Source organism: Scyliorhinus torazame, chromosome 8 (genome assembly GCF_047496885.1).
Source record: "Scyliorhinus torazame isolate Kashiwa2021f chromosome 8, sScyTor2.1, whole genome shotgun sequence".
Taxonomy (NCBI): domain Eukaryota; kingdom Metazoa; phylum Chordata; class Chondrichthyes; order Carcharhiniformes; family Scyliorhinidae; genus Scyliorhinus; species Scyliorhinus torazame.
Window position 1 is genome coordinate 29,992,724 of NC_092714.1, and position 24,381 is coordinate 30,017,104.

At 47.6% G+C, this 24,381-nt stretch overlaps 1 protein-coding gene across 4 annotated transcripts in view; it reads right to left on the reverse strand.

Moving 5' to 3' along the window:
• LOC140427713 (transcriptional regulator Erg) overlaps nt 1–24,381 on the reverse strand; it is a 425,982-nt gene that overhangs the window by 100,048 nt on the left and 301,553 nt on the right. For all 4 annotated transcript variants that reach the window (XM_072513247.1, XM_072513250.1, XM_072513248.1 and 1 more), the window contains one exon: nt 1,119–1,336. In XM_072513247.1, coding sequence (XP_072369348.1) covers nt 1,119–1,336 — 218 coding nt within the window. The remainder of the gene's footprint in view (nt 1–1,118; nt 1,337–24,381) is intronic.

Here is a 24,381-nt window from a genome sequence, read left to right on the forward strand (position 1 = left end):
GTTCGCTGGCGGGGGGATTCTCTATGTCTGTCGCTTGTCAATGGCATTTCCCATTGAAGCCACCAGACCTCGCCAGGAAACCCACGGGCGATGGGCGTTGGTGACGGGAACAGAGAATCCCAACAACCATAGAATTTTGGACCAGAATTGCACCAATCAGCAAGGAAAGCAAGATCTGGCACAAACTTTCCTTGACTTTTCATTGTAATGCTTGAAAATCTCAAATTATCCAAATCGGAAGAACACGTTTTCAAGGACTGGACTCAAATAAGTTTCCTATATTTGAGATGCAGTCAGATTGGCTGTGGAATCAAGTTTTGGAGATTGGGAGTCCATAAATCCTTCATTTATTCCAGTTGATAAAAAATATATAGAAAAGAATTGGGGAATTGTTCATTAAAGAGGTTGTCATTGTTGAAATATTGCTTAGTTGGAAGTTTTGAATTATTAATCTCGTTTCCTGCCTCTTGCAAAAATGGTTCAATGATCTTGCAGCAATATTTGCACATTTTCACACTAATATTCCCACATCTCGAAGATGCCTTTTACTTTTTGCTGCTTGTCCAGATGGGGAACTTTAGTGAGGAGGGATGGAATCATTTACATTTCAAGAGCCTAATGTCAGTGTGAAGCACTCCCAACTAGCACTGTCATCGAATTGTACAGCAATGAACAGGCCATTCACTCTATTCTGCTATTGGTAGCAATTAGTTTCACTCCCCCACTGGCTTTCAGCACAGCCCTGAAAACATTTTCTGATTAATTCAACAGAATGCCTCAACCGTTAATCTCGATTCCAATCTGACCTTTGCAGTTTTGCACACTAATCTGCCTTTTTGCCCCTCCTAACTAAGACAGCCAATTTAAGGCAGCATTAAAATCAATTAGCATTGTAGACCATGCTCACTATAGGAGAGTGATCAAACCCATTTCTGCAGGACCTTTGTATTTAGCAGTTAGAAAAGACTTCCATCACATCAGTCAATGGTTGGCTTCAAATACTATCCCCAGAAGTGAAAGACGTGTTTAATTCTGTAATATCAGAAATTCTAGACACTTCTTATCTGGTGCATGGTGTCAAAGTTGCAGCTTCGATCACGTCGCCTGCACATCATTACCTGGATCCATTGACCTGGTTAGGATTGTATTCCATTTTGATGGCCACTCTCGTCGGTGGCTGTGCCAACCACTCTTGTTGAGGAACACGTGGACTAATCTTTGAGGTCTGCCCATAGTCACTTGACGAAGAAGCTGTCATTTCTGTCTTTGTTAGGTGTGGTGTTCCGTAGGCACACTCAAATAAAGACTGGTCTTCGCTGACTACTGATAATGCTTCCTGTGGGAAAGAAAGGTATGCAGGTCAAATTGACAGCCTAATTTAGGACTTCAATTTGTGACTGAACCGTTGAACTATCATTTTCATCCTTAGTTTAGGAAGAATGCACTTAAAAACATTTAGGCTCTGTTAGCACTTTTGACGTTGAAACACTAAAGATTCATAAAGGAAACTTAATGCTATTTCACTTCCATTGGTAAACTCCAGTGATTGGTCAACTCAAATTTTGTAATGCAAAAGAGCCAACTTTAAATGATCAGTATTAAGTTGCACTTTTATGTTGATGATTGGGAGAAATTCATGGAGTTCCTCCGGTTCAGTAGGTATTTGTGGCTATGTCAGTTTGAGTGAATGGCGGCACAGTGGTGCAGTGATTAGCGCTGCTGCCTCATGGCACCAAGGACCTGGGATCGATACCGGCCCCGGGTCACTGTCCATGTGGAGTTTGCCTATTCTCCCCGTGTCTGCGTGGCTCTTACCACCACAACCCAAAGATGTGCAGGGTAGGTAGATTGGTCACGCTAAATTGCCCCTTAATTGGAAAAAAAAGAATTGGATACTCTTAATTTATTAAATAAATAATGTCCCATTAAGTGTGAAATTTAGACATTCCCTCAATTATCAATTTGTTCAGTAACATTGCTCCATTTCTATTCACCTTTCTTCCCCACCATGGATTCTATGGCTGAGATTCTCCGATCCGGCGCCGGGTCGGAGAATCCCCGGGGGGCCACAGGAATCGCGCCCTGCCGCCCCGACACCGGCTTCCCCATTCTCCGGAGCCGTTTTTCGGGCAGCGGCGGGATCGCCGCCATGCCGGTCAGGGGCCGTTGAGCGCGACTCCCCCGGCGATTCGCCAGGCCCCGATGGGCCGAGTGGCCGACGAGTTTGGCCAAATCCCGTCGGCATGAATTACTCACCTCCCACACGGCGAGACCTGGAAGGTGAGTGTGTGGGGGCCGTCCTGGAATGGGTGGGAATACGCCGGCAGTTCCGCACGTGCATGGACCCGCGTGGGCCGTTCCCCGCCGGCTGGAGCTGCGGGGACAACTCCGGCGGCAACCTAGCCCCCTAGAAAGGTGAGAATTCCTCACTTTCGGGGGCCGTTGACGCCGGAGTCGTTGGCGCCTGTTTTCATGCCAGCGTGGGGACATAGCCCCATTATTAGAGAATCCCGCTCCAAGAATTAAAACTCAGAGGTAAGTGGTTGTAACCTAAATTAACTTGCTCACTGATTTTTCTGCACCATCTCTGCCTCTCTTACAGACAACTCAGTTGAGTTCAGAAGCTTGCTGTGTTCGGAATACCTGGAACTAGCATCCTGTCAATCTCTTGTACTATACACACAAGGAACAAAACATTTCAGAAGTCGATCTGGGGCATCATTCTCCGCCAGCGGGAGTCTCCGTTTTGCCGGCGCCCGGGGGTTTCCCGACGGCGTGGGGCTGCCCCACAATGGGAAACCCCATTGACTGGCCGGTGTAACGGAGCATCCCGCCGGCGGGTCGGGGCAGAAATGTGGCGGGGCGGGATGGAGAATTTCGCTCCTGGTCTCTAGACCGCTTAGACAGCAGGTACGGAGTCACATTTAACATTGAACAGGCTCTGGTTTCCTGAACAAAGTTCATCGACCTGAAACTATTAACTCTGTTTCTCTCTCCACAGAAGCTGCCTGACCTGCTGAGAATGATGTGCAGCATGGGGTAAGGGGATAGCTAAAGAGCTAAAGAAGTATAAGACAATATTTTTAAACTCCTTCTCCAGCTGCTATGAGCATGTGATAATGCCCATTGGAAAATGATAGCTATCACTATTAATTCAGGATTAGATATCCCTCAGGCAAGAGTAATAGCAGTAAATTATCTGCAAAATTATTAAACAAAATGATACAAAAGAAAATGGGAGTACATTACATTATTACCTGTCTCTGTAAATTTTATCTTACAGCAGTAAACAGCACTATATACATAGGTGTTAATTTAACAAATCTGATTATACTCTGAAGAATACATCGCAAAATACTGTTTGGTAGAAAACAATCATTAAAGTATAATTCAGGCAACAGCTTGTTACCATTGAGATCAGTTTAGAATGTAGCTTTTTCAAAGCCAGACTTTGTACAAGAAACTGTAGTATTTCACCAAAGAAATTTTAAGACATATATTAAGTGTAAATATTGGTTGGATTGGTCATGGGAAGGGTTAATAAAGGAAGGGTCATCATAGGGTTAATGCAGGACTAAATACAGCATCGTCCACACAGTTCTGTAAGAGTGCACATGACCCCCGCTTAGGAGTTAGTCTAGTGTTGGACAAAGCTGTGTGTACAAGCAAGCACGGAGACAGCTCGTAACTTGAATCCTTTACTGTATATACATGCGTAGATTCTCGTAGTTAATAAATACATAACAGTAAACCTACTTAAGACTATGAAGGCTTCAATAAGACCTAATAAATGGTATTCAACACCCAAGAACAGAGAACAACCAGAATAATTGTTTGTGATTTATGTGATAACGATATTAAGCACAAACAATGCAATGGTGTTTTTACAACCCAGGACTGTGTCTGAGGTCAAATTAGATCACTACATCCTTGTATTGTAAGAAGGTTTCCCAAATGTTCCCCAACAAAGTTTGAAAACCATTTGGAGTTGTTAACAGGTGGCACCCTAACAGGGGAACCTCAACGAATAAAGTTGATTAGGATATTCTAAAAGCAATTGACAGATTCCCCAGACCAACAGAAGTGGGGATGGTGTTAGGGTAATATGGAACTGCAAGTGACCAGTGCAGATCATGAACATGATTGTGGCACATAATCTAGAGCGCATTGACAGAATGACTACAGAGACTGAAAAACTATTTTATATTCAGACCTTCGTGTAAAATCCCCAATTTTAATTGTCCCGCACAGCTGCCCTGATCCTAAGGTCTGGAATTCCTTCCCTAAATCTTTCCCCTTTCCACCTCCCTTTCCTCCTTTAAGACATGTTTAAAACCTACCTCTTTGACCCAGCTGTTGGTCACTTGGCCTAATATCTCCTTCCCTGACTTAATGCCAAAATTTGTTTGATAACACTACTGTGAAGGTGCTGTTGGATCTTTTACTGTTGATAACAGTGCTTCAGATATACAATTTTCTGTTATAAATTACACCCTCCCATTCAGTATCAATGGTCTACTGAATGAAATGATTTCTTTCTGTCCAAGAAGAGTGTGAAATATTACACCTAATTCCCACCTTGTTTTCAATAAGTAGGCCGGAATGGAAAATCTGTTGTGGAACAAAATTTATCAAGTGCAGCAACCAACTGTGGCCAAGATCACTCAATTTGCCAATTCTTTCCACCAACGTTCCTGTTAACAATAAAACAGCAAGATCTCCCACTGTGAAGGAGAACAGAGCAGTACTATGAATCAAATTGTTTTGTCTGAGTGTTCCTTATAGAGTTACATTGCCGGACACTTACACAGAAAGTGAAGTTTAGCTACTTTGCTACTGCTGTAAGTTAGCATCAGGTTGAGAGACTGTAACCTTTTACTTCCATACGAATAAATGGAATGTAAGGGTGTCATATTGAGGTGGCAATCGTGGGAGAATACATTGGACACCAGTGTGAGGGAATGCAGGCCCCCAAATAGTTAAACTTAGATCATGATGATGTGTGTTCTCTGTGGTAGTCACCACTGTTTGTATAATACGTATATGAGAGGTAATACGGTAAGGCTACAGGTACGGGGGTAGATCCCTGTCTGCTGGCTCCGCCCAGTAGGCAGAGTATAAATGTGTGTGCTCACCGAGCTGCGTGCATTTTGGCAGCAGCTGCAGGAGGCAACACATCTCTGCTTAATAAAGCCTCGATTACTCCCTACTCTCGTATCGTCATAATTGATAATGCATCAATTTACTAAGCAGAGATTTTACAGCGATGAAACTACGCATCAAGCCAGATCGCCTACAGCTGCACCCTCAAGCAGACAACGCCACATCGGCCTTCGACCATTGGATAGCTTGCTTTGAAGCCTACATCGGATTAGCGACAGAACAACCCTCAGAAGCACAGAATCCCCAGATCCTGTACTCACGGGTGAGCTCCGATATTTTCCCCCTTATCTGGGATGCGCCTAACTACACTGAGGCCATAGCGCTTCTGAAAGGGAACTACATCCGGCCGATCAACAAACCCCACGCCAGGCACCTCCTGTCCACGCGGCAACAACTCCCTGGTGAGTCATTGGACGATTTTGGGCGTGCCCTGCACGTCCTGGCGAGGAACTGCGATTGCCAGGCAGTTTCGGCCGTTGAACATACTGAATCAGGGATGCTTTCGTTATGGGCATGGGGTCGGCGTACATCCGCCAGCGCCTTTTAGCAGGGGGTACGCTCGACCTTGCGGCGACCAAGCAACTTGCGACCTCACTAACGGTAGCCTCCCGCAATGTACAGCGTACGCCCCCGACCGCACGGCACCCCCCTCATGGACATCGTGGGCCCCACCAGTGGCCGCCCCCAGCCAACCCCAAGCCTGCGGCAGCCAGCCAACCCCGGTGGGCCCCAAGTGCTATTTTAGCGGGCAGACAAAGCACCCCCAGCAGCACTGCCCGGCGCGGAGTGCAATCTGCAAGACCTGCGGGAAGAAGGGACATTTCGCTGCGGTGTGCCAGGCCCGGTCGATCGCTGCTGTATCCAGGCCCATTATTCCTGCACCCCCCACGTGCGGCCCGTGGGCGCCGCCATCTTCCTCTCACCAGAACATGTGTGGCCTGTGGGCGCCGCCATCTTCCCCCCATCAGACCTCATGCGGCCCGTGGGCGCCACCATCTTTAACGCCGCCCGCCACGTGCGCCCCAGGGGCGCCGCCATCTTCGGCGCCATTTTGGACGGTGCCTCAGGACCCCTGCTCGTCGGGCACTTCATCTGGCCGCTCATCGCCCGCCACCGCTGCCGACCAGCCCGGGGCCCACCAGCACCAGCCGCAGCTCGCCTCCATCACGCTCGAACAGTCCCGGCCGCACAACCTCGCAACCGCGACGACGACGGTGAAAGTCGATGGCCACAAGACACTTTGCCTTCTCGAATCCGGGAGCACGGAGTGCTTTATCCACCCCGGTACGGTAAGGCGCTGCTCCCTCGCAGTACATCCCATTACCCAGAGAATCTCCCTGGCCTCTGGATCCCACTCCGTGGGTACTGCACCGCCACCCTCACCGTCCAGGGCGTAAAGTTAAGCAACTTTCGGCTCTACTTCCACCCCAACCTCTGCGCTGCCTTGCTACTCGGCCTGGACTTCCAGTGCAACCTCCAAAGTCTAACTCTAAAATTTGGCGGACCGCTACCACCCCTCACTGTATGCGGCCTCACGACCTTTAAGGTCGACCCACCCTCCCTGTTTGCAAATCTCACCCCGGATTGCAAACACATCGCCACCAGGAGCAGACGGTACGGTGCCCAGGACAGGGCCTTCATCAGGTCAAGGTCCAGCGGCTACTACAGGAAGGCATCATTGAGGCCAGCAACAGCCCCTGGAGAACCCAAGTGGTCGTTGTAAAGACTGGGGAGAAACACATTGACTACAGTCAGACCATCAATCGGTACACGCAGCTCGACGCGTAACCCCTCCCACGCATATATGATATGGTCAATCAGATTTGACAGTACAATCATCTCTACGGTGGACCTGAAATCTGCCGACCACCAGCTCCCCATCCGCAAGGCGGACCGCCAATACACTGCGTTCGAAGCAGACGGCCGCCTTTACCACTTCCTTTGGGTTCCCTTCGGCATCACTAATGGGGTCTCGGTCTTCCAACGGGAGATGGACCAAACGGTTGACCGGTACGGACTGCGGGCCACCTTCCCGTACCTGGGTAACATCACCATCTGCGGCCACGACCAGCAGGACCACGACGCTAACCTTTTCAAATTTCTCCACACCGTCAAACTCCTGAACCTCACTCTTCCAACTTCTTCCATCGGGCAGGAGATACAGAAGTCTGAGAACACGCACGAACAGACTCAAAAACAGCTTCTTCCCCACTGTCACCAGACTCCTAAATGACCCTCTTATGGACTGACCTCATTAACATTACGCCATGTACGCTTCATCCGATGCCAGTGCTTATGTAGTTACATTGTATATGTTGTGTTGCCCTATTATGTATTTTCTTTTATTCCCTTTTCTTCTCATGTACTTAATGATCTGTTGAGCTGCTCGCAGAAAAATACTTTTCACTGTATCTTGGTGCACGTGACAATAAACAAATCCAATCCAATCCAACCCAATAACAAGGAGAAGTGCGTGTTCAGCACCAACCGCTTAGCCGTCCTTGGCTATGTGGTGCAAAATGGAGTTCTAGGGCCAGACCCCGACCGCATGCGCCCCCTCATGGAACTCCCCCTCCCCCACTGCCCTAAGGCCCTCAAACGATGCCTGGGGTTCTTCTCATACTATGCCCAGTGGGTCCCTAACTATGCGGACAAGGCCCGTCCACTCATCCACACCACTGTTTTCCCACTGACAGCTGAGGCCCACCAGGCCTTCAACCGTATCAAGGCGGACATCGCCAAGGCCCCGATGCACGCGGTCGACGAGACCCTCCACTTTCAGGTCGAGAGCGATGCATCAGACGTCGCTCTGGCCGCCACCCTCAACCAGGCAGACAGACCCGTGGCATTCTTTTCCCGCACCCTCCATGCCTCCAACATTCGGCACTCCTCCATCGAAAAGGAGGCCCAAGCCATTGTAGAAGCTGTGCGGCATTGGAGGCATTACCTGGCCGGCAGGAGATTCACTCTCCTCACTGACCAACGGTCGGTTGCCTTCATGTTCAATAATACACAGCGGGGCAAGATCAAAAATGATAAAATCTTGAGGTGGAGGATCGAGCTCTCCACCTACAATTACGAGATTTTGTATCGCCCTGGTAAGTTCAACGAGCCCCCCAATGCCCTGTCCCGAGGTACATGTGCCAGCGCACAAGTGGACCGACTCTGGGCCCGACACGATAGTCTCTGTTACCCAGGGGTCACACGGTTCTTTCATTTCATAAAGGCCCACAACCTACCCTACTCCATTGTGGAAGTCAGGGCGGTCACCAAAGACTGCCAGGTCTGCGCGGAGTGCAAACCGCACTTCTACCTGCCAGACCGAGCGCACCTGGTGAAGGCCTCCCGTCCCTTTGAACGCCTCAGCATGGATTTCAAACGGCCCCTCCTCTCCTCCGACCGAAACACGTACTTCCTTAACGTGGTCGGTGAATACTCCAGATTCCCCTTCGCCATCCCATGCCCCAATATGACGTCTGCCATAGTCATCAAAGCCCTCAATAGCATCTTCACCCTGTTCGGTTCCCCTGCTTACGTCCACAGCGACCGGAGATCCTCCTTTATGAGTGATGAGCTGCGTCAGTTCCTGCTCAGCAAGGGCATTGCCTCGAGCAGGACGACCAGCTACAACCCCCGGGGAAATGGGCAAGTGGAGAGGGAGAATGGGACGGTCAGGGGGTGAATGTAGTAGTCACCACTGTTTGTAGGGCCGTCCTGCTGGCCCTACGGTCTAAAAATCTCCCGGTCTCCCGCTGGCAGGAAGTCCTCCCCGATGTCCTCTACTCCATCCAATCGCTACTTTGCACTGCGACTAACGAAATCCCCCCATGAACGTCTCCTTGCCTTCCCTCGGAAATCCACCTCCGGGGTTTCATTCCCAATGTGGCTGGCAGATCCAGGACCCGTCCTCCTCCGCAAACACGTGCGGCTCCTCAAGGCGGACCCGTTGGTCGAAAGGGTACAGCTGCTGCATGCGAACCCACAGTACGCCTACGTGGCGTACCCCGACGGCCGCCAAGACACAGTCTCCCTCAGGGACCTGGCACCAGCTGGTTCCCCACCCCCTCTCCAATTGCCCCGGCGCCACCCATCCTCCCCCCAGCGCACCTCACTACAGCCCCCGCTCCAGGACGATCCGTCCTCCCATTGGTTCTACCTGGGGATGAAGATGAGGACATCACGTTCCCGGAGTCACAGGTGACCAAGCCGGCGCCTGCATCACCACCGGGACTGCGGCGCTCACAATGGAGGATCAAGGCACCCGACCGGCTAAATTTGTGAACTTTCACCAAACTGTACACTTTAAAAATTCTCACATACCATGTAAATAGTTTTTCCACCCCCCCCCCCCCCCCCCCCCCCCCCCCGCTGGACTCTTTTTTAACAGGGGGTGAATGTGGTAGTCACCGCTGTTTGTATAATACATATATGAGAGGTGATACGGTAAAGCTCCTGTACTACAGGTACGGGGGTAGATCCCTGACTGCTGGCTCCGCCCAGTAGGCGGAGTATAAATGTGTGTGCTCACCGAGCTGCGGCCATTTCGGCAGCAGCTGCAGGAGGCAACACATCTCTGCTTAATAAAGCCTCAATTACTCTCTACTCTCGTCTCATCGTAACTGATAGTGCATCGTTCTCCAATCGGGATTGTACCATCGGAGAGAGGTTGAACAAAGAATAAGTACCCCTTCAAAAGTAGAGATTGAATTCTGGAGGGAACCTCAGGCTAAGATCGCTCGAGAACAACCCAGAGCCATGTTTCTCAGCCAAGCTCTCAGACCAGAGGTCATGCACTGTCCATGGCAACCAAAATAGAGAAGAAAGTATAAACTATTCATAATTTTGGACATGGGATTTCCCATTGTGATGACCCCACGGGGGAAAAGTGAATTGCAGCAATCTGAGAATTCTAACCACGGCGTTAAGAAGGACTTGCATTTATATAGCACCTTTCATTTCATTTTCCTTTTATAAATTGAGAGTCCCCAATTCATTTTTTCCAATTAAGGGGCAATTTAGCGTGGCCAATCCACCTACCCTGCACATCCTTTGGGTTGTGGGGGCGAAACCCACGCAGACATGGGGAGAATGTGCAAACTCCACATGGACAGTGACCCAGAGCCGGGAACGAACCTGGGACCTCGGCGCCGTGACTATAGCACCTTTCATGGCCACTGCACATTCAAAGTGCTTTCCAGCTAAATAAGTCGATTTGAAGTGCAATTACAGTTGTAATCTAGGAAATGTGGCAGTCGTTTTGCACACATGAAGCTTCCACAAACTGCAGTGTGATGAAGGCCAAATAACCTGTTTTCCAATGTTGGTCAAAGAATAAATTTGGCTAGCATGCCAGGGATAACTCTGCTGGTCTTCTTCAAAATAGTGTCACAGGATCTTTTGTGCAGACCTGCGAAGACACAGTAAGATGTAGTGCGGCAGCCTGACAGTGCAGCAGCTCCTCAGTACTGCATTGCACTGTCAGCCTTGATTTTTCATAATTAAATCTTGAAGTGGGTCTTCTGATTCAGAGGCAGGAATGCTATCAATTGAGCCTCAATCAGCATTGGATACCCGGGGCTCTCCCACCTTCAGTGCAATATTTTGTGCTATCCAGTTAAGTGCTAGTTATCCCCGATCTTGAAACAATTATGCCTCACAACACTATCAGTGCACAGACAAACTCAGGTCTTCCGTACCTAAGCTTTGGATCGTACAGTTTTTTATTTATCAAGGAGGCAGGCCTTTATGCTCCAATATAATTTTATAAGATCCAATTCATGATGTAGAGGTGCTTTTGAAAAGTTTTCAAAGCACATTTATTTTAAAAAAAATAAACTTAAAATGACATTTGAGATTTTGAATTTATTTATCTTTGTAGAGTGTGGAATAGACTCACTGCTAAAAAAAACAGATGTTGTGCCAATTAAAAACATTCACATCGATAAAGCCTCTGCCTGCCGCCTTCTAATTTAACCTTTAAGAAATCCTTCAGCCTGAGTATTCACTGCCCAATTGCAATCAAGCAAAACTGCAGATTATTTACCCAATCCGACATCTTCACAATTGAACACAGCCAGGCGTCCTTCCAAAGATAACAACTCCTACCAGACTCCAGGAGTATCGAATCTATCATATTCCATTTCAGTCTAGAATTATTCCATAAAATACCTTTACTTCTATTACCAAGCAGATGTTCGTCCTATTTTGAAATAAGTTAACCATTGTCATGGGCGAGGCGTTTTCAGAACCCCAAAATGTATCATGGAGTTCAGCCAACCTCTCCCTTTAATGGATTTGTTGCTTTTCCGAGCACGCGGATTGTCCCCTAGGTGTGGGATTACAATTATGGACACGTGGGTTTTTAAACACAAAACACTGTTTATTCCATGAACTCAACTTAACATCTTAAATAACATTGGATTTCTTAACACCCCTTACTTCAAAGATAACTCAGAAAATATTGCATCAGTAAATAATTCCTTAAAATGTCCTTCAAACTTCCAAGAGACTTAACACCTTTAAACAAAATCACATCAGGTTAAACTATTCTAAGTTTAAATCACCCAAATGATCCAGAGATAGTCTTTCATGGCAGAGATCCAGCTCACTGCAAACACAGACACACACGAGCTCTTTTCCTCCAAACTGCCAAACTAAACTGCAAAATGGCTGACCTGACCTCTGCTCCACCCACTTTCTGACAGCACTGTTTCTTAAAGGTACATTGCTTAAACATCCATGTCTTAAAGGTACTCTCACATGACACCATTAACTGCTATTGTTTGGGATATAAATCTATAAAATATGCTGCCCTTTAGTCTTTAAGTTAATAGCCTCGATATTCTTATTCTGTTAATGCAGTGACAGTGAAAGGGATGTACATCTAATGCCTACCAACACTTTGAAAAACTGGGATAATGTTCCTCCTCAATCTTTGGGTGGAATCCTCCCATTTTGAGACTAAATCCCATGGTGAGGGAGGAATGTGGGGTGGAATTTTCTGAACAAATAGCAACGTGTCATTTTCAACGGAAGAATCGGTGCAATTCCGGCCCCATTGCCAGATCCATTCTGGAATTTTCAAGCATTTTGGGGAAAAAAAATTCCCACATGAAAAGTACCGTGACTGAGACGTGAAGCGTCTGATTCGCCCGCCCTGGAGGTCATCTGAGCATTTCAATCAAGGGGCTGCTGCATTTAAACGGCTCCACAGCACTTGCTGTCATTCAAGCCAAAAAGGCCTGTGCCTCGGTTCTCAGAGGGGGCCCTCAGCCGTTTGCTGGATGCTGTGGAGGAGAGGCGGCCAACCATATACCCGTGTTCCAGCAGGGTGCCCTTCAGCAAGGTGACAATCCCACTTGGGAGGTGGTCGCAGAACTGGTCAATGCCAGCAGCCTGGGTGAGCGCTTCGTGTATGAAACAAATGAATGACTTATGCCTATCAGCCAGGGTAAGTGCCCCCGGTCTCCTCTCTGCACTCTAACCTTCCATCACACCCCAGAATGTCACCTCGATCCCACATGCCACCACCTTGCAGGGCCCTAGCACCCGACCTCCAAGCAGCTTCCTCAACCCCCCCCCCGCCTCAGCATTCAACATGACCCTGTCCTGCTTAAGCGCAGTGCCCACATGTGCCAGGTATCATCGTCCTTTGACCTGCCAGGCATCTAGCTCACATTATCCCCATTTGTGGTGCTGCAGGAGAAGCTCACTCACAACTGCCGTGAGTGAGAGAAGATGGGTGGTCGGATGCCCGAATGTGGATCCTTACTCCATTCAAGAAGAGAGCCCTGGAGTCACAGGAGAGGAGCGGGGATGGGCCTGCTCTGAGAATGCGGTGGGCCTGCGGCAGAAAAGTGAGGAGTCATTGAACCTTCATCCAGGTGATGAGTCGTCCAAACCCTTGACCAGGCCTTGTACTAAAATCATGTCCCTTGCAGCAACATCAATTAAAGAGCCTGGGGCATCCACCAGCGGGTCCCAGGGCTCCGCTGAACCCCAGCCAGGTGCTGTGCCTCTGGACACATTCATCCCTCAGTTCTGGAGATGCAAAGGTGGAGCCGTGAATACCAGGAGGGGGTGTCAGCGACTATTGAGTGAGGCTGAATAGAGGAGTCCCAAAGCCTTCTGTTGCAGGATATATTGCCAGAAATGCATGGCACCCAGGCCAACACTGCAAAGTTGGTGTTTGTGGTGGAAAGCCTGTGGCAAGACATCAGATCCATGACTGCTGAACTCTGAGGCATGGCTCAGTCCCTGAGGACCATGGATTAGGGGTTCAACACCATGGTGCAGACAATGGTGGGCCTCCAGGACTGGCGAAGCTAGATGATGTTGAGGTTTCTGGAGCTCACTCCAGCTGCTCCTCCATCCCATGGAGGAACCCGGGGGCCCAAGAGCACCAGGAGGGATGGGGATCCGCTGGAGCACATCCCGAGGCCTTTTACCCAGGAGACCCCAGGAGAACCCAGCCAATCTGAGTCCTCCTTCCTGAGACCAACATAACTCAGGCACTCAGTGGGCCAAACAGGGTAACGTGACAACACCAGTGCCACCCTCAGGTCCCAGGTGAGTTTAGGCACAGGGTAGATGGGGGTAATGATAACTTATTAAATCTGCACTTGTCACTTAATTAAGTGGTATTGGTGCTTACCACATTAAAGCCTTACATTTCTGAACCTTCCTCCCATTGGCAGTGCGCTCCTCCCATCAGAACAAACTTTCCACTGGCCCTTAATGTCAGGCAGAAGGCCTGACCCACTCATTAGACTCAGACATGAATCCCAGACCCTCACCCCTAATCCTCCTCTAGAGCCAGACGAAAGGATAGTAGGGCAGAACCTCACTCACACATGAGCCAGGGCGTCAGCGTGCTGGCTTCAGACAGACTGGAGTCAGACATGAGCAATAGCTGAGGAGCATCACACACCATTCCTCACAGCAAGTCAATATCACCCGCCTGTAATGACAGGACAGGCACTCCAGGACATCCCAGCCCCAGCACCCTGATGATGTAGATATCTGTAACCTTCAACCCTTGATCGCAGAGGGACCATGATATCCTGGAGGCGGGGGGGGGGGGGGGGGGGGCGGGGGGGTGGATGTTGAGCTGTGGCACAATATGTTGCCGCTAGTCCACGGAGTGGGAGGCGATGAGAGTGTCACTAACCTCCCTGCCCATGTGCATACTTGTCCCCGCCTGCCCTCCATCCTCCAGATCCTCAGCAACCTCATCCTCAACTCACCCCTGAAAGTGCTCCTCATCTGAGGACACATACTGCCCCTCCAAGTACTCCTCATGAATGTCGTCGCCCCACTGCAGAGCTAGGTTGTGTAGGGCACGCAGAGCACTCCGATGTGGGAGACCCTCTGGGGATGTATTGGAGGGCTCCACTGATCCCATCGAGGCAACGGACGTGCATCTTCAGGAGCCCAGTGATCACTCTATCACAGACAGGCATTCCATGGCAGACAGGCCTGGTTGGCACTTAGTCCCGCATCGTGCCTTGCTGATGGTGACACCCTGCTGTGGGTTCCCCAGCGGTGAGGGGGGGGGATGTGAAGACAATCGGAAATGCCGTTGCCAACAGCAGGACCAATAACGGTTGCCTCTGTCGCTGAGAAACACGTCACAGGGGACGTGGAAAGTCCCGCCTACTATTGAAGAAAGAAAGTGCACTGCCTGAGAATGGAGATGGATCTCTGGGAACACGTGCAGGGGGGGTTCAACTACATGTCGGCCATGGCGGAGGCTGATGGTCGGCGCGTGGGAAAAGAGTGCCCCCACAGCACAGGTCCACCCGCGGATCAGCGGGCCCCGATCGCGGGCCAGGCCACCGTGGGGCCCGCCCGCGCCGCCAGGTCCCGCTGGTAAGTGACCTGGTTCAATTTGCGCCGGCGAGACTGGCATAGAAGCAGCGGGACATCGGCCCATCGCGGGCCGGAGAATCGTCGGGGGGGGGGGGGCCACCGACCGGTGCGGCGCGGGAATTCGGCGGCCGGCGGGGGCGGGATTCACGCCGCCTCCCGGCGATTCTCCGACCTGGCGGGGGGTCGGAGAATCCCGCCCAGGGATTAGGACACTAAAAGATTTGTTTCTTGGGGGTCGGTTTGCATGATTGAAGGAGCTGGGAGCGAAGTATGGCCTGGAGTAAGGGGACGTATTTAGATACATGCAGGTTCGAGACTTTGCCAGAAAGGAGATACAGAGCTTCCCGGTAGAGCCGGCCTCCACATTGCTGGAGGAGGTGCTGACGACAGGGGAACTGGAGAAGGGGGTAGTGTCGGCGGTTTATGGGGCTATTTTGGAAGAGGAGAAGGCACCGCTGGAAGGGATCAAGACAAAGTTGGAAGAAGAGTTGGGAGAGGGTATGGAGGAGGGGTTCTGGTGTGAGGTGCTCCGGAGGGTGAACGCTTCCACCTCGTGCGCGAGGTTGGGGCTGATGCAGCTCAAGGTGGTATATAAAGCAGACCTCACAAGGGCGATGTTGAGCCGGCTCTTTGAGGGGGTAGAAGATGTGTGTGAACGTTGTGAGGGGGGCCCCGCAAACCACGTTCATATGTTTTGGTCCTGTCCAAAGCTGGAGGATTACCGGAAGGAGATTTTTAGGGTAATCTCGAAAGTGGTGCGCGTGAAACTGGACCCGGGCTCTCGGGAGGCCATATTTGGGGTGTCGGACCAGCCGGGTTTGGAAACTGGTGCGGAGGCAGATGTTGTAGCCTTTGACTCGTAGATCGCCCAAAGGCGGATCCTGTTGGGATGGAGAGCAAACTCTCCTTCCTGTGCCCTGGCGTGGCAGGGGGACCTGCTGGAATTCTTGACTCTTCAGAAGGCCAAATTTGAACTGAGGGGAAGGATGGAGGGGTTCTACAATTCATGGGCATTATTCATTGTGCACTTTCAAACATTAGGGGGGTTGGGGGCTGGGAGGGTTGGGGGGAGGGGGACTGTGTGTGTTCATGGTGACTATGGGTGATTCCTGTTTCCTTTTTGTTATTTGTTTATGTTAACATGCGGACTGCTGTTTGGGGGTTTGGTGGGAGAATGGGATTGTTGTTGTTGATATGGGGATTGACATTGCATTCGTTACTGATTATTGTTTATTGTTGGTGGGTGTAAATTTGGGAGAAAATGTGAAAAAGGAGGAAAATAAAAATATATATTTTTTTTAAATTATGCAACCGGGTGTTTTGTGCTGTAAGCCGTGGTGGGGTAGGCCTCATGGCGCATACTTTGCCGTCTTATCTGGGCGCGATATTAAAAAGATGCCCAAAATCACTGACCCACAATTGAAGAAAGAAAATAGATCTCTTGAAAATGAAGATGGATCTCCGGGAATGTTCTGAGGCTGGAATATTGACTTCCTCCAGGACAATGGAGATGAAAGGCTCACCTGTAGATGCCGTCCTGACCCACTGCTGTGGTGTTCCAGGTTCCAGAGTCCAGGATCTCCGGAGGCACCCCCCAGACATTGTTCAGGTGAATCCCAAAATCTGCATGTCACGTTGTTCCAAACGTGTTTCGCACCGGCGCATTTCCCCACTGGCACCGTGGAGAATCGGGTGGTTGGGGCTTCATCTGCATCCCACTAACGATATCAATTCAGTTTCACGCCGACCACCAATGGGTTGCCCATCTGCCATGTTGGGCACCTGCAGAAGATCCCGCAGGAAATTCATGCCGCATAAAACCGCTTTTTGGGCCTTCCGCTAAATTTTACCCTCTAGCCTGCCATTGAGAATTCCATCCTGTATTATTAATAATCTGAAGGAAATTCGCCCATTCTTTTATATTGTGAAATTTGGTGAAGGATGCGACAACAGATAATAAACAAACACCAAAGATAAATTTTAAAAAGCTGGCTGGATTAGTTGTACCTGAACTTTATGGTTGGGTTACTGATGTGCAACAACGCAGAGAACTGCAGTTCCTTTCTGAAATTAATAAGCTGATTGACAATAATGGAAATTGGTTAAAACTATTTGCCCGTTTTAACAATTGCCCGATTTAAGTGGTGGAGACTGCATTGGTGATGTGGAAATGGCTGCTCTTCAAAGTGTTCTGCTTTCTGAGGTAAAGACCTGAATTGCACAAGGCTATTTCACAAAGTGATACTCCTGCAATATGTTTTGTAAACACTTACAAGAAAATGTGTGTGGAAATCAAGGCACAACTTAGAGCCTCCTACTCTTTCTTCCTCAGAGCCTCAAAGCTATTCCTTTTACAAACTTCCGGCATTCAGAAACCAAGCTTCAGGCACTAATGCACAACCTAATTTGCCTTCCAACCGATTATTTTCAACCTCGGTTGCGTCCTTCACCAGGTTTCACAATGTAAAAGAATGGGAGAATTTCCTTCAGATTATTATAGACCTTTATCACTGGGATTCTTCCTGCTCTGTCTCTGAACCCTGGGCAAGGATATTAACAAATGTCAGCAGGAACTTATCTTTATAAAACACATCAAAGATAAAGAAAGTAAGCCACTTCATCAATAGCCATAAGGACAAAGATATTCAGGCAACAATTAGAAGGAGTGACAGAGAATTTTGTTCAAAAGAGGCTTGCTTTTATTCATTCAAGGGATGTGGGCTTCGCTGACTAGGCCAGCATTTATTGCCTGCCCCTAATTGCCCTTGAGAAAGGCAGAGGTGGCCAGCGAGACAGAGGTGGCCAGAGAGACAGAGGCATCGAACAAAGGCATTCCAGACAGTGCGAGCAATCAGCCAAAAGCTTTTTCACATCATCCATCTAAACACATCATTCTGTTCCAATACTAAATTTATGACAAATTCATTCCTCCTGCCAATCCGTGTTGAGTTATTGTACGTTTAGCACCATGACTTCTAAGATGATACTCCACTTTCTTCTGATGTGGTGGAAATACATCAGTCTCAAAGGCATCTCTAGCACGTGGATCAAAACTGTGCAGGTAAAAGGCTCGGGAGGTTGAATGGCCTGCTCCTAACTTCTGAAAGCGGAAAAGCTGCTTTTAGACAGTGCATCATCAAGATGGCTTTGGAAGTATGGTTACAGTCCCTCTGGGTAAACATGTCAACCAATTTACACACAATGTGAACACAGTGCAGGTTCAGCTCATCCATAACAGGCAGCTTCCTCCATGAGCTGCACATGATGACACACAGAGCAGACAGAGTAAAATCTCACTGTGGGATTGGTGTTGGTGATCATTCTCCTCCATGGTCTGAAGGCAAGGGTCAAGGAACTTTGGACTGTGGGAGGAAACCGGAGCACCCGGAGGAAACCCACGCAGACACGGGAGAGCGTGCAAACTCCACACAGTCACCCAAGGCTGGATTCGAACCCGGGTCCCTGGTGCTAACCACTGCCACAGTGCCACTCTTGGCACTGTTCCTTCCCAAGTATACTACTGGAAGACCATGGAACAGTTAACTTGGAAACAAAGACAGGCTGCAATCAGTCTGCTGTCAGACTTCAGTGAATATTGTTTCATAACAATCCTTAAGAGGGATATAACCTTCACAGATTCTGATCATGCTTCAGTTAATTACTGATCTCAAGCAGTAAGCAAAATAAAAATTAAAAGTCTTCAAACAAGGGCTGAATTGTTGAAAGTTGCTTAATTTTTTATAAACTTTCACCAATGCTGGGCTATAAGGAAGCCAGGAATGAAATTGAAAGAACAACATTAGTACGGTGGCTCAAACCAACTGTATCATCCATTCCTTGCCTGAAAACATCACATCCCATGTTTTGCAGAGAAATGGCTAATGAGGCATACTTGGAAGACCTTAAATTGCATTATGTGCCTGTATATACAAGAATTAGCACTACAATCCATGTTGATAGAGAGAGCAAGTAAGAGAATCAGGGTTAAATATTGTAGCCCTCTCTCTGAATCATATTTCCTGCAATTTAGTTTCCTACTGAGACAACATGGAAGAATATAGAACATACAGTGCAGAAGGAGGCCATTCGGCCCATTGAGTCTGCACTGACCCACTTAAGCCCTCACTTCCACCCTATCCCCGTAACCCAATAACCCCTCCTAACCTTTTTTTGGTCACTAAGGGCAATTTATCATGGCCAATCCACCTAACCTGCACGTCTTTGGACTGTGGGAGGAAACCTGAGCACCCGGGGGAAACCCACGCAGACACGGAGAGAACATGCAGACTCCTCACAGACAGTGACCCAGCGGGGAATTGAACCTGGGACCCTGGCGCTGTGAAGCCACAGTGCGAATCACTTGTGCTACCGTGCTACCCCATGAGACTATGAGATTAACTTTATAAAAATGTGTTCATGGTGTAAGAGTTCTTCCTTTGATTCCCTTATTTCCCCTTTCCTTTTTTGCCATTTTCACTTTAAAAAAAAAAAAATATTTATTAAAGTTTTTTAACACTATTTTTCTCCCTTACAAGCAATAGCCCCCCCCCCCTCCATTTTCATTTTTGATCCATGGGTGCATAATGGACAAGCAGCAGAGAGAATAAGGAATTCAAATGAATTGGCCAAAAGACCGTATTCTGCAAAGTAAAAAGGGGGTGATTGGATCCTGCCTGAGTGGACTGATGTTCAGAGACCCAAGGAGCTCAGTTTGAATCCAGGAAACTCAGGGTAAGGACCTGCTCTCTCTCTCCCTCATGTTTTCTCCAGAAATGTTGTGACCTGCTGTATTTCTGAAACTGCAGTGACCTGAATGAATCTACAATGGAACCATTACAGGCTACAAACAGAGACATGGATCTCAAAGCTTACTTTGAATGAAGGTCTGCTTAACAACAACCATCTGAAACAAAGACTCTTTTTTCTTTTACTTATGATTTTCACCCCTCCCCTCCCCTCTGTGTTTGTCTGTCTGATGTGTGTGTGTGTGTGTAGAGGATTGGGGGAGGGAAGTTAAAGTGGGGGATTAGGAATCAAATAATAGTTAACCTGTTGTATTGGCTGAAAATGTCATTATAGTTCTTGTTATAAATGAAAAGTAATTGTGTTTAAATGTACAAACCTGGTAACTGTAATTATTGGGCTGCCAGGAGCCAAAGACTTTGTGCATTTTTCGAAGAATAAATTGGTTAATTCAGTTGTGTTGCGACTCCGTGCTAAGTGGGGCTGCAATTGACCGCCCAGGGTGTTATAACAATGGGTATAAAAGAGTTTAAGATCCTGGTTGGATACTTCAACAGTTTGATCTTCTCTCATGATTTGTAACCAGATCAGAATATATATATTTTTAAATACAGCCTTCCATGCTCTGATAATGTCAGCTACTGTGCGTTAGATTATCTACACAAGTTAAGTACTGACCTTTCATTGCCACAGATGATGTGGCAGCTTTTAACAATACACATCAAAGAAACAGGGGGCTAGAATAGAAATTGGCAGTTGATAATTCATTATTAATTCGCCACATTTTGAAACACAAGTAATTTGACACACATTCCAGTGGAAAGTAAATGTCCAGGTTTTCATAATGTCAATGTTTTTTGCTTATCCTCGAGAGTGAGTTATTTTTATTTTATTGACTTGACTGACATCCCACAGCAAAATCTTTAACACTGCCAGATCGTAAAACCTAAATATTAATGGAAAAAATGTCTTCTCAAAGAATTCTGTTGAACAATAAAATACAATTATTCACGGTCAGCACCAACGGCATACAAACTAACCCTTTAGTCAGATAGCTTGAGAATCAAGAATTTCTCATCTATATTTTTTGGTTTGGGCTTTGACTTAAACAAATGAAAGAAAAGTGTCATAACAAATGCATTAATATTCATAACAGATTGGTCAATGGTTTATGAATTAGTTTCCGTAGACCGAGCAGCAGGAACTGGACACAATATCGGGTCGGCCTTAATTGGGTACATGTTGGGGATGGTGGTCTGGGCCCCTAATCTGGTATTGGTTTGCCTTCCTGTGCCTGATGCTGTCAGAACTTTCATCACATAACCTCCACACCCCCCTCCCTCCAGCCATTGGTTGACCAAAACATCCATCTTTGTGATGTCCTACATTCCTCTGCCAATTTCTACACTGTAAATTCTATGATAATCTATGATAATTTCAAAGCAAAAAGACTCATTGTCCAATTGGATAATGTTGACTGTCAGCCAAACAATCTTTCTTCCCCATTTTCAATATTTTTATATCTGCTAAAGAGAAATGTTCAAAGAAAATGTAAAAAAAAAACAATCTTTTTTGATGTCCTGGTGATTTTTCTCCAGGGTTGTACACAGCTGTGCCCCGGAGATTGATCTTCGCTCCCTGGAGACTCCAGGCCAATCCTGGAGGGTTGGCAACCCTAAAAATGAGCAGCCTCTGGGACCCACGGTTCATTGTTAAGAAACAAATTTGTTATGGTCCTGACCCGGGTTTCATCATATCCTCTTCCAAATTATTCAGGAGCTGAAAATTGTGCAACTTCTTACCTCCTTCAACCCAACCACATATGACAGACCTTAAAACCCACAACCTCTTGGTTCCCCTCGGCTTCCACTCTTTCAAATCTGGCTGGTATTGCACATTGTTGACTCTACACACTCTGAGCAATACTGAGCAGTACTGAGTTTGACCTTTCACTTGGGCTTGTTTAAAAATCTCATTGAATTCTTGGTGGCCAACTGTCTATAAGACCATAAGACCATAAGACATAGGAGTGGAAGTAAGGCCATTCGGCCCATCGAGTCCACTCCACCATTCAATCATGGCTGATTTCAACTCCATTTACCCGCTCTCTCTCCATAGCCCTTAATTCCTCGAGAAATCAAGAATTTATCAACTTCTGTCTTAAGGACACTCAACGTCCCGGCCTCCACCGCCCTTTGTGGCAATGAATTCCACAGACCCACCACTCTCTGGCTGAAGAAATTTCTCTTCATCTCTGTTCTAAAGTAACTCCCTTTTATTCTAAGGCTGTGCCCCCGGGTCCTAGACTCCCCTGTTATTGGAAGCAACTTCCCTACATCTACCCTATCTAAGCCATTCATTATCTTGTAAGTTTCTATTAGATCTCCCCACAACCTCCTAAACTCCAATGAATATAATCCCAGGATCCTCAGACGTTCATCGTATGTTAGGCCTACCATTCCTGGGATCATCCGTGTGAATCTCCGCTGGACCCGCTCCAGTGCCAGTATGTCTTTCCTGAGGTGTGGGGCCCAAAATTGCTCACAGTATTCTAAATGGGGCCTAACTAATGCTTTATAAAGCTTCAGAAGTGCATCCCTGCTTTTATATTCCAAGCCTCTTGAGATGAATGACAACATTGCATTTTCTTTCTTAATTACGGACTCAACCTGCAAGTTTACCTTTAGAGAATCCTGGACTAGGACTCCCAAGTCCCTTTGCACTTCAGCATTATGAATTTTGTCACCGTTTAGAAAATAGTCCACGCCTCTATTCTTTTTTCCAAAGTGCAAGACCTCGCACTTGCCCACGTTGAATTTCATCAGCCATTTCTTGGACCACTCTCCTAAACTGTCTAAATCTTTCTGCAGCCTCCCCACCTCCTCCATACTACCTGCCCCTCCACCTATCTTTGTATCATCGGCAAACTTAGCCAGAATGCCCTCAGTCCCATCATCTAGATCGTTAATATATAAAGAGAACAGCTGTGGCCCCAACACTGAACCCTGCGGGACACCACTCATCACCGGTTGCCATTCCGAAAAAGAACCTTTTATCCCAACTCTCTGCCTTCTGCCTGACAGCCAATTGGTCAATCCCTGTTAGTACCTTGCCTCGAATACCATGGGCCCTTATTTTACTCAGCAGTCTCCCGTGAGGCACCTTGTCAAAGGCCTTTTGGAAGTCAAGATAGATAACATCCATTGGCTCTCCTTGGTCTAATCTATTTCCCATTATGGTGAGATTGAGATGTTCTGATTAACCATTTGGTGTGCTATATTTTTTTAACAATCTTTATTCTAACAAGTAAGCTTACATTAACACTGCAATGATGTTACTGTGAAAAGCCCCTAGTTGACACATTCCGGCGCATGTTCGGGTACACAGAGGGAGAATTGTGGACTAGTCTACTCCCATTACTATGGTCTTGCATGGATAAGATGAGCAATACTGTAAAAACTGTGCATATTTGCAAATCACATTTTACTTTACAAAAGAATGAGTAAGCTTACTGTTTTAAAATGCATCTTTGTGTGGCGGGTGTGCTGCAGGTGAGGAAAACGCTCCTATCTACGTAGCTCAGGAATGTCACCATTAATTCAACTACAGCTAATCATTTGTAAAATGGTCACCAAACAACATGACTTGGAGGTTGCACAAGAGGATGAATTTTCTGACTAAGTGTCTGGTTCTATTATACTGTTGATGAGTTCTAATCCTCAAAGGTTCTCGGGCTAAATTAAAAGCAAAATACTGTGTGTGCTGGTGATCTTAAATACAAACAGAAAATGCTGGAAAAGCTCAGCGGGTCTGGCAGCATCTCTGGAGAGAGAAATAGATTTTTTTTTTTTAATTTCGAGTACCCAATTCATTTTGTCCAATTAAGGGGGAATTCTTAACATGGCCAATCCAGCTACCCTGCACATCTTTTTGGATTGTGGGGCGAAATCCACGCAAACACGGGGGGAATGTGCAAACTCCGCACAGACAGTGACCCAGAACCGGGATCGAACCTGGGACCTCGGCGCGGTGAGGCAGCAGTGCTAACCACGGCGCCACCGTGCTGCCTGAGAGAAATGGAATTAACGTTTCAAGTCCATGTGACTCTTCTTTGGACCTGATTGAGGTTGAAATGCGATGGATGGGTTTTATGTTGGCCTGAGATGGGGCAGTTGGAGCAAAAGGGAAAATCAGCAGTGGGTCAGAAGGCAGGGGAGACTAAATACCAAAGGTGTCAGAGAACAAAAGGCAAGGGGAGTGGTAATGATACAAAGTAGTAAAGAAACAAAGCTCATGTCCAGGGTAGGTGTTAATAGCAGAATAAAGGTCCGCTCAGTCTGAAAGCAAAAACAAGATGCAGGCTTGTACTTAGCAAAAACAAAAGCAAGATACAGCAGAGTTTATGGTCTGAAGTAAAATTCAATGTTGAGTCCAGAAGGCTATCTGGTCAAACGCAAACTGGGTGACTGCTTGGCAGAAGACATCTACTCATTCTGCTAGCATGACACCAACCTCCCAGTCACTTGCTATTTCAATTTACCATTGCCCTTTTGCTTGTACTTCTGTCCTCTGCTAATACAATGTTACAGTGAACCCAGGGCAAGC